This window comes from Equus asinus, chromosome 17 (genome assembly GCF_041296235.1).
Source record: "Equus asinus isolate D_3611 breed Donkey chromosome 17, EquAss-T2T_v2, whole genome shotgun sequence".
Classification (NCBI taxonomy): Eukaryota; Metazoa; Chordata; class Mammalia; order Perissodactyla; family Equidae; genus Equus; species Equus asinus.
The window spans coordinates 26,635,314-26,654,097 of NC_091806.1; the positions used below are offsets into that span (position 1 = coordinate 26,635,314).

General features: G+C 34.3%; 2 protein-coding genes across 2 annotated transcripts; both read right to left on the bottom strand.

Annotated features, from left to right (window-relative positions):
- Positions 1 to 6,543: 6,543 nt before the first annotated feature.
- LOC139040724 (olfactory receptor 4C16-like) lies at positions 6,544 to 7,455 on the bottom strand. Its single transcript, XM_070487487.1, has one exon. It carries the CDS (start codon positions 7,453 to 7,455, stop codon positions 6,544 to 6,546), a length of 912 nt encoding a protein of 303 aa, XP_070343588.1.
- A 10,356-nt stretch (positions 7,456 to 17,811) lies between these two features.
- On the bottom strand, positions 17,812 to 18,741 carry LOC106829623 (olfactory receptor 4C46-like). The gene has a single exon (XM_014838830.2). It carries the CDS (start codon positions 18,739 to 18,741, stop codon positions 17,812 to 17,814), a length of 930 nt encoding a protein of 309 aa, XP_014694316.2.
- Positions 18,742 to 18,784: the final 43 nt, after the last annotated feature.

Consider the following 18,784-nt stretch of genomic DNA (forward strand, 5'->3'; position numbering starts at 1 on the left):
AGTGTATATCAAAACAATTGTATGTGGTTTTGTAATCTGCAGCTTTACTGTATTCCTTTGCTATTTCTATCAGATTTTTATGGAATCTTTAGGATTTCTACATTAAAAATCATGTCATTTGCAAACAGAGATGATTTTACATTTTTCTTTGTGGTTTGGATGGCTTTTATTTCTTTTTATTGTCTAATTGCTCTGGCTTGGACTTCCAGTATAATATTGAACGGAAATAGAGAAAATGAGCATCCTTCCCTTGTTCCTGATCTTAGAAGAAAAGTTTTCAGTTTTTCACTCTTGAGTATGATGTTAGCTGTGGGCTTTTCATACATGGACTTTATTATGGTGAGGTCAGTTATTTCTATTTGTTGAGAGTTTTTATTATAAAAACATGTTGAATTCTGTTGAATGCTTTTTCTGCATCTATTGAGATGATAATGAGATTTTTAACCTCATTCTGTCAGTGTGGAGTATCACATTAATTAATTCGCCTATCACAAACCAGTCTTGCATCCCAGAGATTAGTCCCACTTGATCACGGTGTATGAGTTTTTTAATGTGCTGTTTATTTCAGTTTGCTAATATTTTGTTTAGGCTTTTTGTAATTAATTTCATCAGGGATATAAGCTTTTGGTTTCCTTTTTTAATGATGCCTTTGTCCGCCTTTGGAATCAGGATAATGCTGTCCTCATGAAAAACAGTTAGGAATCATTCCCTCCTCTGTTTTTGAAAGAGTTTAAATAGGATTTATAGTAATTCTTCTTTAAGTGTTTGGTAGAATTCATCTGTGAAGCCAGCTGGTGCTGGGCTGTTGTTTGTCAGAAAGTTTTAATTAGTGATTCAATTTCCTGTTTGCTATTGTTTTGTTCAGTCTGTTGATTTCTTCCTGATTCATTCTGGGTATGTTGTATATTCCAGGAATTTATCCATTTTTTCTACATTATCTATTTGTTGGTTTATACCTGTTCATAACAGTCCCTTATGATTTTTTAAAAAATTTCTGTAGCATTGTCTATGATGTCTCATCTTTCTTTTTAACTTTTATCCATTTGATTCTTATCTCTTTTTAAATTTGTTCATCTCCCTAAAGTTTTGTTGATTTACTTGTCTTTTCAAAGAACTCATTCTTGATTTCAGTGATTTTTTTATATTGTTTTACACCATTGTGATTGGAGAGCATGCTCTGTATTATTTTAATTCTTTCAACTTCATCAACAAGTTTTATGGCCTACCATATGGTCTTTCCTGGTATATGTATGGTAGGCACTTGAAAAAGAAATATATATTGTTGCTGTTAGATGGAGTGTTCTAAAGTGTCAATAGTAGATTGTGATATCCTTCTTTATCCTTGCTGATTTTCTGTATACATCTATTAATTTTTAAGAGAGGAGTTTTGATTTGTCTATTTCTGCTTTCAATTCCCTTACTTGTTACTTTTTCATATTTTGCAGTAAATTGTTTGGTGCACACGCATTGAGGATTGCTATGTTTTCTGGGTAGATTGACTCTTTTATCAGTATAGTGTTCCTCTCTGTTTCTGGTAGTTTTCTTTGTTCTGGAGTCTGCCTTACCTGATATTAATAAAGCCACTCTTAATTTTCTTTTATTAATACTTCTATAGTATATATTTGCCATCCTTCTACTTTATACCAACTTTATAACAACAATATGGTTATATGTCAAGAAAGTTTCTTGTAGAGAGCAGAAAGTTTTGTCATGTTTTTAAACCATTCTGACAATATCTATCATTATTTAGATATTTAAAGTTAAATTTATATTTAAAATCACATTTAATGTGATTATTGATTATTACTTTTAATGTAATTATTGATATTAATGATATATTAGGCTTTAAATAACTTCATTTCAGTGATGGAGACATCCTGTTTGGATATGATTTTATTTGCTGTGCTGAGTGTAATGACTGGCTAGTAACTTAGAATGAACTCGTTCCTGTAGGAAATAGTACCAGAATTGAAACTTGAAGGATTAATAGAACTTAAGAAAATGGAGAAATATTGAAAAGACACTCCTTACAGAGTGACCAAATCATGTCAGCATCATTGCTGATATTCTGTCTGCCCCTGGTTCATTTGCAAACATCTGATAATGGCTTATTGAGGCTTCATCTCTTAAATCCACATTTGCTCTCTTGGGCAAAACTTTCTCTTTAAGTTAATTCTTTTTCTCTTCTTTCTCCCTTGGAACTCAGGATTTGGTCTCTTTCTACCTTTCCACGTATCTTTCCTGGCACCTAGGGAACAAGTCTGCTTAGTGTCACAGTCTATAATACGGGCAGGGCTGACTGTTTATCTGGGAACTTGACTTCTTCTTCTCATTGTTTCATGTTTGTGGAGGTCACCTTTACTATCTTTGTCTTCCAAGTTCCAGTCGAGGCCAAAGGGCGAGGTATACTTTGGTCATTTAAAATAAGATATCAGAGAGTTATTGGGTCTAATATGGATAAGTATGAAAAGAATCATTGTTAATATCTAGTGAACCTCAGGTTCTGTTGAATATAATTAACTGAATGAGATGCTATCATCTAAATGATTATAAATGTGGAAAAAATCTCTTCTCACAAAGTTGTTCAGTAAAATAAAAAATACAACTCAACATAAAATTCAAGCAGTAAAAGAATGGCTAAAATACTGTTGTGCTTGGTAAGAGGAAACACTATACGTCTATTAAAAACAATGCCCTATGAAGGGTATATAATAACTGGGGGTAATGGTGTATTGTGATAGAAAAGTGAAAAATAAACAGAATAGATAATTGCTCCCATCAAAGGATAGTACTGCATGAAAATGCAATAAAAATTATTGGAAGCAAACACAATAAAAGCCACCTTTTTTTCACAGAAATAAAACAAAACAAAACTAACAAAATAAAATGGCTAGTACTATTGGATACTCAAGAAAATTTATTTCCCCAACGTATTATTATAAAATTTTTCAAACATTTAACATTTACAAATGAATACACCTGTATAACCTGGTACTTATCAAGATCTAGAAATTTTTCTTTACCCCAGAAATTTCCCTCATGCTGTCTTCTAGACAATACCCGCTCCCTCACCCCATATAGGCAATTGTTGTTTTATTTTACTTTTCCATCAAAGATTACTTTGCCTGTTTTAGACCTTAATATAAATGAAACCATAAAAAAATTCTCTTTTAAATAAGACTTTAACTCAGAAAAATGTTTGCAATTCATCAATGGTGTTGTGTGTATCAGTAGTTAATTCCTTTTTATTGTTAAGGAAGATTCAATTGTATGTATATACTGCAATTTATGCTTCTTTTTATTAATGCACACTTGGGTTATTTAAAGTTCTTGACTACCATGTACCAAGCTGCTGTGAACATTATAGTACAAGGCATTTGAGAACATATTATTTCTCCTGGATAAATAGCTAAGAATGGAATTGTTGGGGCATGTGATAAGTGTATGTTTAATTTATGATAACCATGTAGAACATTACCCAAAGTGGATGTACCATGTTACATTCTCATCAACAATGAAAACCGTATCCATAAGCAGACTTCTTCTCACCATATATTGCTACTCACTTGGTCTAAACTATCATAATCTCTTTTCTAGATTATTGCACTTTCTTCCTAATATCCAAGTTTTCACTTACAATGCTCAATAAGTCATTCAAAATTATCCTATGAAAACATAACTCATATCATGCCACAAATACTGTTTTCCTGTTTCACTCCAGATAAAATCCTGTAGTCCTATAAAATGAACTTCCCCACGATATTTTTGGTGTCATCCTCAAGTATTGTCTTTCTTATTCCCTTTCTCTAGACAGACTGGGATATTTGATTTTCTTTGTCTATAATAAGCATATCCTACTTATGTTTCCTGTTTCATCTACCCAGAACTCTCTCCCTGCTGATAGATTTAAGAATTGTTCATATTGGTCAGAGGCTCCCATATTTGGCACAATTGACATTTTCAGTATGATAGTTCATTGTTATAAGGATTTTTCCTGTGTGGTGTTGGTTGTTCAACAGGATCATTGAACTCTACGCGCCAGACGATAGTGGCAGTGCCCATCCCCCACTCCTATCGTTTTGGCAAACAGTAACAAGTCTAGACTTTGACAACTGTACTCTGTGGGGCAAAATGTCCCCTGGTTGAGAAGCACTAATTTTGGTCTTATTTGAAAAAGTCAACTAATCATTTGGACCTTCCTTGACCATCCTATCCTAAAATGTATGCATCTTTACCCCTAACTTTGCCACCATCACACTCTTCAATTACCTTGCTTTATGTTAACTCAAGGCATTATTTAAATCCCTAGTATATTAAATATTCATCTTTTTTTATTATCCATCTTCAGTACATCACACTGTAAACTCCATGATACCATGAATATTGTTTTTTCTTCACTATCATATTTTTAACTTCTAGAATATTGCATAGCAATAAGAAGGTGGTAGAATATACATGTTTTTGCTTTCATTTTGTATAAAATATTTTTCTAGTAAATTAAAAATTTAGTTTTAGACTCTAAGCTTTCTCAGACACTTTTAGAATGCAAAATCCTGCCTGAGGCTTTGAAAGCATAAGTTTTACATTTACTTCCTTTCAGAATATAAGATAAATCTAGATAGGATAAATTTGTAGTAAAAACTCAAACTCTTTTTGTTATTATTGGAGATTTAAACTATTTAAAAAATTATGTCATATTCTGTGTTTATTAACTGTAACATGTCCATGAATTTAGTATGTTGAAAAAGATAAAAAATAAATAAAATAGAGAAAAACTCCTTTTAGACATGTAACTATAAAGTATTAATGACTATCCTGTGTAATACAGATAGCTAAAGCCTTGTAATGCAAATTATTCCTGATCTGCAACAGCATTCAAACTAATGCATGCAAATTTAAAATAATACTCCTCAAGTTAAAAAAAATAATATGTCCCACAGAAAATATAATATTGTGTACTCATTAATGATATTTGTATAGCATACTAGGATAAACTGTAAAGGATTTGAGAGTATCAATATGTGGCTTAATAAAGTATGTAATTATATAATGAATTGTATATATATTCAAATAAAATATTTTAAACATGGTAGTGAATACTTGAACTTTCTGTTGCAAGTATAACTTTTTAAATAGATTTTATTTTTTAGTTCGGTTTTGATTTAGAGTAAGTTATGCAAAAAATGCAGAGTTCCCATGTACTCACTCTGCCTGCCTCACAGTTTCCCAGTTTCTGATATCTTGCATTTGTGCAGGACATTTGTTACAACTGGTAAACAAATATTGATACATTTTTACTAAAGTCTATAATTTTTATTAGAGTTTCCTCTTTGTGTTGTATAGTTTTATGTGTTTTGACATATACAATACATCATGTATCAACCATTAGGGAATAAAATACAGTAGTTCCCCTTCTCAAATATTCCCCTGTGTTCCACCTATTCATCCCATTACTTCTCCCTCTGAAACCCTGGCAACCATTATTATTTTTTTTCTGTTTCCACAGGGTTTTTTTTCCCCCAAAAGATAAATTCACAGTTCATATCTGTGATACAAATGTTTCTGTCTCAAGGTCTAAATATCCTCCTCTGAGCTATTTCATTCATTGTTCTAATCTACTAATATTCTGAAATACACTAACACCAACTGGTTACACTGTCTTCTTCCAGCCCATATAAATATATTATCCTTAATTTGGACCATCTATGCTACAATCATAACCTGATACTATTAAAAAATTACCATAATTGGTATGATTCAAGAGAAACCTTAATACCATCCCCCAAATTAGAAATAATTAAGTTAGAAGCATCAAAGTAGATTTTATTAATGATAGTATTCTGAGTATAAACCTAACAGTCAAAACCTTACTAAGATCAAAGATCTGTCTCAGAAGGATGAATTTCCTCTCTATGTTCCGTCATTTTCCTAGAAGGATCTAGGTAAACACATGGTAAGAATTTGGAGTAAATGCCCAATATTTTAAAAGGAGATTAGTAGATTATATATATCGTCCTTTACCACATGGAGCTTCTACAGTTATTTGAATCTGGTACTAGTCAGAAAGAACAACTAAGTTGAAAGTCCATGATCAAATGTGATGAGACAATTGTTTAATAAATGAAAAGGTTTGGAAGACTTAAAAGTTACAAGGCTGTGTAATATGCATAAAAGGTGAGAGTATCTGGAAGCAGAAACACCAGAGGCAGCATAAGAAAGGCAGGGAACACACTAGATGAAATCCACAGTGAGGCTAAGCAAGCGAGAGAGGCAGAAGCACAGCGGTGAGCAACATCTAAGGTAATGGGCTGTACAACTTGTTTATACTTCACGGTATATTTTCCTCTACATAAAATTGACTCAATACTAACTAGTATATGTGTTCACATTACTTACAGTCTTGAAGGAACTAGCTCTCATAGCCTGAGACGGTATTATATTAACTCCACAACAAGAAGATAATATTCTCTAGGGACTTCTTCTAGGTCAATTCAGACTATGAAGAAAACTGAGAAACTTCTAACCGTCTTTTGTCATCTGAGATCAACTTCTGCTCCATAACTTCCACACAGCGTTTTTCACTTCAGCATTCCTCAGTGTATAAATCAGAGGGTTGAACAAAGGTGTTCCAATTGAATAAAACACAGCTATCAACTTGTCCATGGGGAGCGTTGTTGCAGGGCGTGTGTATATAAATATGCAAGGACCAAAGAACAAGATGACCACGGTGATGTGGGAAACGCAGGTGGAGAGGGCTTTTCTCCTCCCTTCAGCACTGTGGTTTCTCAGAGAATGCAAGATGATAACATAGGAGAACATCAGCATGACAAAACTCACCGTACAGATGGCCCCGCTGTTGGACACCAAGAGCAGATTGACCACATAGGTGTCTGTACAGGCAAGTTTCAACAAAGGCTGCAAGTCACAGAAATAGTGATCAATCACATTGGGACCACAAAAAGGTAAATTCAAGGCCAGAAAAATCTGAGCTGAAGAATGCACACAGGACCCCACCCAGGCCACAGCCACCAATGCACCACAAACTCGATGATTCATGATGGTCATGTAGTGCAGGGGCTTACAGATGGCCACATAGCGGTCAACGGCCATAATAATTAGGATAAAGATCTCCAGACAGCCAAAGAAATGGAATGTAAAGACTTGGATCATGCATTCACTGAAAGAGATAGTGGTCTTCTTCAAAAGGGCATCCACAATCATTCTAGGAGCTGTGGAAGTAGAGAAGCAGGTATCAGATAAGGATAAGTGGAAAAGGAAGAAATACATTGGACTCCTAAGTACCTGGCTGGTCTTGATGGTGGCAATAATCAGCAAGTTACCCAACAAGGTCCCCAAATAGAAAATCAAGAAAATGATGAACACTATTTTCTTCCTAACTGGATCCTGGGTCAACCCAAGCAGAATGAACTCAGTCACATTATTATTCAGCCGCATGATTTCATGAATGAAGAGAAAGGATGAGTGTAAAATGGTTCATCTGCAAAAAATGAGGGATTAATTTATGATGTGTTAGGCAATGTTATGGAACATTTGAAGGAAAAATAAATATTCCTCTTGGAGGACATCCTATCTGTGATTTTTTTAATAATTCATGCTAATACTTTGTTCCTTAATTTTTAACAAACACTTTCAGAACTGTTATAAGGAGTTTCAAATAAGCTTATGATGTGATTTTTTCCTACAGGACTTTTGAAAGAAAAGTCTTTGTTAGCTTTGATATGATTTTGATTAACTTTGCCAATTTATTTAATGTATAATTGAGAGGGAGAGCTGTGTTTTGTTATTTCCTTCTTTTTTGTGTTATTAAAAAACCTCAGGGCCCATGTTTTGCATGGTGTGTCACTTGGCATTTAGGAAATATTTGAGTGCCCTTGGAGGTTTGTGATAGAAATATTGAGTCATACACCACTCTTAAACCCATAAACAATGTCTTATTTATACATATATTTATGTATGATGCATTTATTACACATATATAATCCAAAATGTATATTATATATATATACATATATGTATAAATTTAATATGTTCCAACTCTTCCCGAACACTTACTCTCAGACATTATAGCTTGAAAAAAGGAACTGGAAACACTTACAGCTTTTAGTAATCTGCTATACCTTCAAGAATGTTTCTGACGTTTTTTAATCAACAAATATCAATGAACAAAAATGAATATTCTTTCATATTTGACAATATATCACATTTCCCCATTTCTATATTTCTTTTTACAATTTCTGAAAATTTCCCTTTAGCACAGAGTCCCTGAAGTTACATTTCTAAAGAAAGGAGGGTGGTTATTACTCTATAGTATCTGTTTTCTGCTTAAGCATCTCAGATCTGGGATGATTGTTTGCAGGTTGTTTTACTAAGTGGTTAGTGTAGGGCGCAATCATAGTTGTATTCCAAATAGTGTTTGTATTTTTCAAGTATCTGCAAGACATGATTCCCAGAACAGAGCAAAGAAGGCAAAGAGGGTGGGAGATGTAGTTTTAAAAAAAAAGAGGTATAGTGTATAGAGTCAGTTACTGACTTCTTCATTTAATTTACTTTTTTTATGGCAAAGACATTGATTATTTAACTTGGGAATGTCACTTCTTTCAATGATTTTTTTTTCACATTTGAAAAAAATTATTCTCATGGGTTTCACTTCCAGAAACAAAACTTTTCTCTAGATCTTTCAAGTGAAGCTGATGCTGGAAGTGACAAAAATATAAACTGAAATATCATATATTTAAATATAATCTGGAAGACATTTATTCTATTCTGCTCCTCCTCAGTCCCATTCAATCTTCAAAACATTGTCTTGAAAGTTGTAAGTAGGAAAAGCACAGACTATGATAGACTAAATAGACATAAAATTTGCCTTACACATTTTTTCTTCTCCCTTGGTCAATTTTCTTCTCCTCAACAGAGCAGAAATATCACTTATTCCTGCAAATCCAAAACAATTCTAGGGAAACTCTTTCATGACATTGTTCAGTTTGGTTTTACAAAGCTTAAAAAAAAGATCTCTTTGCACTGTGAGATTTTGAGTAAAATCTTAAAATATAAGGGAACTGAGTCTTGGTATCTTAATTATTACAATAAGTTCACTGTTTCCTTTCTTCATTTAAAAGAGTGATGTATTGTAAAACATTGGCCCTTGAAAATATGGTAGGCATTGAGAGCAAGATGATGTGAAAGTCTCTGTCACTTCAATGTTCCATGATATTGACCACCGTTTTGGGTGTACAGTTTTGAATCCTATTCGCCTATTTTCTAGGACAAGCTTATTTATTCCTTTCCATTTGGACAAATATATTTAAGATAAATTGAGAATAATAAATATATGTGATTACTTAACTTGTTAATAATTTTGTGCTAATCAAATATTTAATCAATAATTTCAGATGACTTTAAAATTCTCCACCCATATCTGCAGCTGTAAAGCCAATTTCTATCCATTCGTGTTACAAACAATGCAGACTAGTTTAGCTACATATTTAGAAATTTCTTTGGAAAACCTGTTGTGTGCCCTCAAGTATATTTCAGTGATTTTCTTTGTATCTTGAACAAAGGGATGCATTTTGTAATCTATAATACTCCACCATCTAGAAAAGGGAGACTATACTTCCCAAGTCAACAAATATTTGTTGTAGTCTATGTATAGTCAGGATATGTTAATGAGGCAATTTGAGCATATAAAGATTAGTAAATGCATCAAGTGAAATGTCTATAATGGAATTAAAGTGGAAGCCAAAGATTAAAAATAAATAAGTGCAGCATATCCAAGCTCATCTTGCCTTCTCCTTTCTTTCTGGAACACCTTTCCATTTCTAGCTACTTCAATCTTCTGGTAATTTAAGGACAAAACTGCTGAGAAACATCCTCTAGCTGGCCTTCAATGATTGCCTGTGAGAAGGGAAAGTCACTCTTCTGCTCTCTGAAGTCTTTCTTTATAGCCCTTGCTATATTATTACATATTATTGCTTACAATGCAAGAATGTGTGTATTTATTTTAGCTTCTTTCCTGGATGGAAGTCTTATTACAAAATATAGTAGCATCATTAATTTACTGGGATCGTCTATCTATCATGTATAGTATCCCATTCTATAAAACCAAAAAAGAAAAAGAAAACAACCCTGAGATAAATTTTAAATAACTTAGTGAATCAGCTCCATGGCCTACTATATAAGATGTTATATTCTGAATAGCACTGCATAGCCGTATAAGACATTGGACTCTGATAGAATGATCTTAAAGCATTTTTTAAAAAATGAATCCTTGGCCCTTAGGGCATGCAAAAATAATCTTACATTCTTTGTATCATCCTATATTAATTCTTATTTTATGTAAGTTTAGGAGGATGAACATATGTCCGTTTTTTTTCTCCAGAGGAGAGTTAACAACTTTCATCAGGTTCTCTATGAATCTAATGCTAAAATGGTTACAAGAATATGGAGATAAAACTACACTAATCATACAGAAGACCTTCTAAAAACTACTGTGTTTACCTCAATTCTTTTGATAAGATAAGCCAACTTTAGAATGACTAAATTTGTCAAACTATAATAAACAGATAATCTCTTGATATTGATGGAGCAGAGAAGAGCCAAAAGACAGGCAGGCAAAGATGGAGAATAGATGAGGATGGAATGCAAGGATTGATAGATCTTCATATGCTTAAATAATCTGTTTTATTGCAGAGGTCACAGTGAGAAGCATTGCTTTCCACAAGGACTGTCTCATAAACTATCCATCCCTCCCTAATTCAGTTACAATTCTCCCTTTCTTTTGGAGAAATTCTATGCTACTTTATGTATATGCAGAATTTCACATTCTTTGTGAGAAGGATAACAGCTTGTCCCAAGATTTTTAACCCTCAAAAGCTCAATTAAAAGAGTGTATAATCCACTTTCCTTGAGTTCCTCATCCTGTGTAAATGAATCTCATATTTCCTGCTTCCCTGGTTCACAGATGCCCTAGAAAACAGCCTGCCTGCAATGAAAATGTCACCATAAAACTTAACACCCATTACCATATCTGGCTGCCCTATATATCTGGTAGTTAATATTTATTTATTTTCTTTCCAAATAGAGCAGGAACCTGGTGAAGGGAGGAGGATTGATATGATCACTTGTGTGAGAATTTGGGGCAGGAGAATTAATGATAAAAAAGGGAAGACTTTTACCCCCAAATTTTCAGGAACTCTCCTCCCCCATATATAGCGTGTGATCTCTCAACTTCATTACTTAGTTTCAAGCCTCCTCACTGCCATGTTTTGAGAAGTATTCAACTTTCCAAATTAAATTTCTGAAGTGTGCCAAATGCAAATTATATTCTTATTATATCCTTTTGGAAGAATACAAGAAGTAATATTTCTACACTGTAGTGTAGAATATTCTGTTCAAAGCCATTACGTGGAGATGGAAAAGCTAGCATTCTCCAGAAGCTATGTGAAGATCACTACCTCCATTAACTTTTTCTATAATTTCTAACCAGACATAATCTCTTCTAACTTTCTAGTACCTCGATCTTAGTGAGTACATATCTTGCCAACTACTTCACAGGAAATTATTTGTGAACTTTTCTACACTCTGCTCTCTCAAGAAACTGTAATAAATATGAAAATATGGACTGGATCCTTTTATCTAGTACTCATAAAATATTTGTTAAGTACTAGATCATTTTTCCTCAATGCTTATATTTTATTCTATTTCTTGTGTTAACAGTGAGCCTCTGAATACTTTTAGGTAGTTCATTTTTTTTCCACTCCTTTGTCAGAGAACATGGGAGCTTTGAATCACAATAAATATGGAAACAGAAAACCAAGTAGGATTATTTTGTAAAGATGCTTTTGTGAGTACAGAAATGGAAATAATCTGTCACTTACCTGTTGGAAGACTCTGAATTAGTGTCAAGTCTTCCTCTTTCAAGGCTTTTGATAGCAGTCATCTCAGAACACCGAAAAAAATATTTTCTCCAAATTCCAGGGGGAATACTTGACACAATGATGTAAGATTTAGCATCCTAGAGGATATTATTCTCCAAAGTTTCCCTTCCTTTGCTAATTAGAACTTCCTAGATGTTGCAACAAATTCAAAATTTGGTTCTTCTATTTAGCTTATTGCATAGAAAGTTAATCTTCCTCATATTCAGTAACCAGATACAAACAAAGATACCTGGAAGAAAGATGAAAAATACAAATAGATGAAGAGGATGATGCTCCTCCACTAAAGAACTATAGATTTATCATGAGTTGTTTTTGGATTAATATGTATGCCTAGTCTTTTTGCAAACTGAATTGATCACTCATATTTTTTCAAATTTATTTCCATTTTTTATGATAACATTAGTAATAAGATACATATTAAGGAATGCAATTTATTGACATATTTTTTCACACCAAATATTTATTTAATACCATTTGTACACTCTGCTTTGAGTCTGTCTCTTTACAATGTTATATCTTTTAATTCAGATAACTATTCCATGAGATAGGAGTTAACAATGATATTTCATATGAAAGACAACTGACTCAATGAAGTTAAAATAGCTTTTACAGATTACATACGTAGCAATTCCAATACTGGCATTGGTAGTAATAACTATTTTATTTTATTGTGTGTTTTGACCTTTTTCTAAACATTTTCCTTCTACTAGCCTAAATTGAAATCAAGGAGTCCTACAAAGTGATGATGCTGCAAGACATTTCTAACGATATCTCACGTTGAGGTCCTAAGGATGAATAGTGAGACCATGAGGACAGATTGAAATTCAGGTAGGAATAGGATACACGAGGGAAAATGATCAATAAAAAGTTCGATTTTTTAGAGTGTGACTTTCAAATCAGGACTGTAAGTCTAGATTTGGGGATGTTTACTTGTAAATAACAGCTTAAATCATGAGACTGGGGGAAGTAACCCAAGAAAACAGGGAGATTAAAGAAGTGAGCCAATTACAAATTGCAGTGTTACAGCAACACTAAAAAAATTGCAGAATGGTCTGCAAAACCATGTTCAAAAATCATGAGAATCTAATGACTAACTTCTCCCAATGGAAAAGACTTTCTTAAAGGTGTGAGAAAGTGTCCTGCATAACAAGGCCACACAAGCACTGTGTCCAAAACTCAGACGTATGCAAATCATGATTGAAATGATCAATGCCTAGAGAAATTTAGGAAGACTTTGCATAAGGGCTAGAAACCAAGAGTTTCATTTGTATTCTTCAAACTCTTAGCCAGTTCTGTAAGCTGTAAGAACACACTAAGGACAGAGACCATGATCCTATTGTTCTCCACCATATCTTTATCATGGTAAGTATTTAGCAAACAGCAGTTTATGGCATGCAATTAATAGTAAATTGTCTACTAAGTGAATGAATGAATAAAAGAAATTAAAGTTGAAAAAAAAATTGAGTAATACTTTATCATCTTTTTCAAAATTACCTATGTAGTGGTAAATTAGATACATAGAAGAAAATTTTTTGAACTATATTAAGACGACTAATTTAGAAGGACAGAGACAGAAGTGAAGTCAGGTCTTGGGACTACTCTTCTATCTAGGGTCTAATAATTTTCTGTGTAGAATGTCTGCCTATTTTTGTAAGTGAAATATCAACATCTCCTACTCTTATTGCATTCCTATTTATTTATCTCTTCATTTTGTCAATATTCACTTTACATGTTTTGATGCACTGATGCTGGATGCATATATATTAATATTTATTATAATTTCCAATATAAATGTCCTTTTTTCATATGTAATGACCATCCTTGTCTCTTTTGCCTATTTTTTGTCTGATACTGGTGTAGTCATCCTGCCCTCTATTGGTTACCGTTTGCATGGAATGTCTTTTTTCATACTTTCGCATTCAGCCTATATGTACCCTTAAATTTAAAATGGGTGTCCTGTAGACTGCATATAGTTATATTTTTTAAAATAATGTTTTACAGCATGGAGTTTCCTCAAAAATTAAAAATAGAACAGCTTTATCATCCAGCAATTCCACTTCTGGGTATTTATCCATAAAACACCACCAAAACACTAATTTGAAAAGATATATGCACATTCATGTTCATTGAAGCATTACTTATGATAACCAAGACATAGAAACAACCTAACCAATCGAATGGATAAAGAAAATGTGTAAATATATGTCTATACACACACACACATAAACACACACAGTGGAAAACTATTCAGCAATAAAGAGTGAAATCTTGTCCTTTGCAACATGGCTGGACCTTAGGCGCATTATACTAAGTGAAGTAAGTCAGACAGGAAAAGACAAGTACCATATGATCTCACTTACGTGGAATCAAAAACAAGCAAACAAAAAAGTTTCATGGATACAGAAAATAGACTGGTGGTTGCTGAAGGTGGGAGACTGGGAGGTGGGCAAAATGGGTGAAGGGGGTCAGGAAAAAAAATATTTTGTTATTGGTGACAAACTATTTTAAAAAATCATATCCTCTTCTGTGTTTATTGAAATGAAAATGTCCAAGAAGGTGATACATTAAAAAGAGAAATAAAATAATGAAAAGAATAAGAGAAAAATACTTTTTAGATATGTAGACATATAGTATTAAAGACTATCCTGTGGAATATAGCTAAAGTCTTTTAATGAAAATTCTTCATGATCGGTAACATCTTTTAAATTAATGCTTGCAACTTTATAATAATATCTCAGTTAAAAATTGTTTTCACACAGAAAATATGATCTTGTATATTCATTAATGATATTTGTATAGCATATAAGAGCAAACTGTAGAAAACTTGAGGATATCAATAAGTGGGTTAGTAATAGATATATTTATATTATATAATGAATTAGCATCAAAATTAAAATAAAATATTGTTAACCCTGCTAGTAAAAAGTTAAACTTTTTCTTGTTAATAGAATTTTTTAAAATAAACTTTGTTGGGGCCGGCCTGGTGGCTCAGCGGTTAAGTTTGCACATTCTGCTTCTACAGCCCGGGGTTCACTGGTTTGGATCCCGGGTGCGGACATGGCACTGCTTGACAAGCCATGTTGTGGCGGGCGTCCCACATACGAAATAGAGGAAGATGGGCACAGATGTTAGTTCAGGGCCAGTCTTCCTCAGCAAAAAGAGGAGACCTGCTGAAATATGAATTCAGTTATAGGTCTAAAGAAAAAGAAGGTGGTGGGTGTTGGTCCTGAGAGGAACCAGCATTGCCTTTTGTGGCACCTGCCTCAGGAGAGGCCGTTGCAGTTTCCTCAGGCTATGCAGGGTTAATCCTTCAGATAACTGGGGAGATGCTGTTTGCACAGCGGGTGGAGAGGTTCTTACACTAACAAAGAAGATCCATCTCTTTGCTTCATCTTCTCAGTTTCCTCATCCATCCAGCGATTTAAGCCAGAACATGGATTCTTTTCATAGAATATTAAGTTCTTTTGTTGATAATTCCTAAATATTTCTTTATTCTTTCTCTATTTCTCCATGGTAGTTTGTGTACCTAAATGCAGAAGTTTTTCTGAAAATGATTTATAATGAGAAGGAGTTGAGAGAAGCTGACTATGGTAGGGGGAAAAAGATATGGTCTCAGCTAGAGTTTGGCTTCAGGCTGGAGCCACAGGAGCTCGGGGATATACATCATACTACAGAACTGATCCCACCTTGAGGCAAGGAGACCGGCCTGTTTTACCCCGTGCCAGTCAGTCATTGATCACTGGTAGACACTGGGATGGTGGGCGTAGTACTTGAGGTGAGACAGCTTAATTTTCTCAGGTATGATTCTCAAGAGAAGGGTGGGGCTGTGAGCTCTTAGCTGCCTAAACACACAGCAGCTGGGGCCTGGATGCACTGGAGCACTGAAAGGAATTTGCGCTGACTGCAGCAGTGTCCACAACATAACTGCATCCTCACTAGCACCACTCGAGTTCAGACCTCTATCCTTTCACACCAAAATCATTACAGTAACCTCCTAAATGCTCTTCTGCTGTCAGTCTTGTCCCCTTCAATGCATTTCCCATACTGTAGCTAAAGTTATCATTCTAAAACTCAAATATAACTGCATCACTTACTAGTTTGAGAGACCTTTCAATGTTTTCCCCATGGTGCTTAGCTTTAAGCTTTGAAACACTTATGATACCCTTCTTGATCATTCCTATTCCTATCTCTCCAGTTTCATATCTTGCTATTCAGCCTTTTAGCAACTCAGTATTCAGAACTTTGCCTGGCACACAGTGGAGATTCAATAAATAATCATTGAATGAAAGGATGAATTAATAGCCACAGACATACTGAATTGATTTGGTTTCCTGCATACTCTTTTTCAGCTCCTGGGCTTTGCTATGTATTGCCTCTCCGAGGAATGTTCTCATCCCAGTTAATGCCTCTTAGCTGTGCTGGTTCATTTACATCCTTTGGGTCTATATTTTTTATGTATTTTCATCTATGGAGCTTTTCCTGATGCCCCAGGTTTGTTGTGTGTCCCTCAAACATGCTTTCATAACATACTGTGCTTCCACTATCATATTATTTATAATGTTGTGTTGTAATTGTCTGCTCTTTTCTGGCAATCTCTCTGTGGGTCTTAAGCTCTGAAAAAGCCTGACCTGGTGTCTCTTCATGCATCACTGAAGCAATGTACCTGATATATTCCTTGGGCTCAAAAATATTTATTGATTAATGAATGAAGGATAGAATGAATGGATGGAATAAATTTATCCTGAAATACTTTATGCATAGATGTGTCTATATTTTTAAAAAACAAACTTTTCATAATGAAATGTTACCAAAAAGTAAACTGATCAACAGAGAAATACAGCATAAACAGCCCACATTCACAAGATGATGAAATCTTCCTGAGAGGAGGGAGGATATCAAAGTAAACTACTTGTTCATTAGATGACAATCTCAATTTCAATTTCTTTCACATTCCTCAGTGTAAGCAAGAATAAAAACCAGTTGTGATTTCCCAAATAATAATTCTCAGAGTCTGAAACAGATAAAAGTGGAAAGAAATACTCCCTAGTCTCCAGTACTATTCATTTTCTCTATATTTTAATGACTTTATTCATCTTTCCTTATACCTTTATTCTTTCACTCGATATCAGGAGTGCACCAGACATTGTGCTGCCTTGTAGATACTATTGTTAGTCAGCAGGCAAGCACTTTACAGAGAATGACTGTTTACTCAATAAATAGACATTGCTATCTGAAATTTTAATATTCTTTTATTTGAGTCATCACTCTTTCCAGTGGTTTGGCAGCTTAATAATGGTGATATGAACAAAACAAAATGACTCTGAAGCATACAAGGAAATTTGGAACCATGGAGTAATCTTTGTTAATTACCCCTCAGAAGCTAAATGGCCCATTGCTTTTATAGCCCTACAGTAGTTACACAAAATAATAGTACAAGAAACATATTACTATCAGCTATGATGTATAAAAATGAGCAGAATTATTAATAAAAAATTATTATACTTTAGTTATAGACAATGAACTAATATATACAGTATGCTTACCATAGTCTGTGGCACAATAAGTAATGACTAGTTTAATTATCTTACTTTTCTATCAACATTACCTGGCCATGTATCAACATTTAAGAGCAAGGTCTAAGACATCAGTTAGGTTCTGGCTACTGGCTCTTCAATATAGCTGTTTTGATGCCTTCTCCTATCAGTCAGTTTTCTCCCTTACAAAGTGGGGATAGTAACAGTGCCTACCTTTATTAGTTGTTACAGTGGTTGTGGTTTAATACCAATATATTTTATTATTTCAAAAATGATCTTTTGACTGATGACTCAGTTGAACAAATGTCAGGCTCCAGGCAAATTTATATCTCACCTGAAATAGCTTCTCTGCTACACAATTTTTTAATGGCATTTTTCATCTGATCATTTCTCAAGGTATAGATCAAGGGATTTAACATGGGGGTTATCATAGTATAGAATACAGCAACTGCCTTATCAATTGGTAACGTAGCTGCAGGTCTCATGTACACAAAAATGCATGGCACAAAGAATAAGATGACCACTGTGATGTGGGAGACACAGGTGGACAGTGCTTTGCGCCTTGCCTCTGAGCTGTAGGTCTTTAGGGAGCGCAGGATAACCACATAGGAGACCAACAAGAAGAGGAAGTTTAACACACAGATTAATCCACTGTTGGCAGCAACAAAGAGCCCTAGAGTGTGGGTATCAGTGCAGGCAAGATTGAGCAAAGGATTCAGATCACACATAAAGTGATCTATGACATTAGGACCACAGAATGGTAATTGGAAGATGAAGAGCATCTGTATGTTCGAGTGAACAAATGCTGCAACCCACACCACTCTCATTAGCAGGCCACACATCCGCCAGTTCATGATGGATGTATAGCGCAAGGGCTTGCAGATGGCCACATAGCGGTCATAGGCCATCACAGTGAGCAGGATGATCTCAGCAGCTCCAAAGAAATGTTCCCCAAAGATTTGGGTCATACACCCATTGAATAGGATGGTCTTCTTTTCACAGAGTGAATCTACAATCAATTTGGGGGTACTGACAGAGGAATAGCAGGCATCAATAAAAGAGAGATAGGCCAGAAAAAGGTACATGGGAGACCCTAATAATGGGCTGGCAGTGATGGTGACCACTATGAGCACATTTCCTGCCATAGAAATGATGTAGATGACAAAAAACACAGCAAATATGATTTTCTGCATCTTTGGATTCTCTGTGAGCCCCAGTAGAACAAATTCTGTCACATTGTTCATGTTCTCCATGTATTTCATTTCATTGTGTTAATTGCATTACCTGAAAAAAATA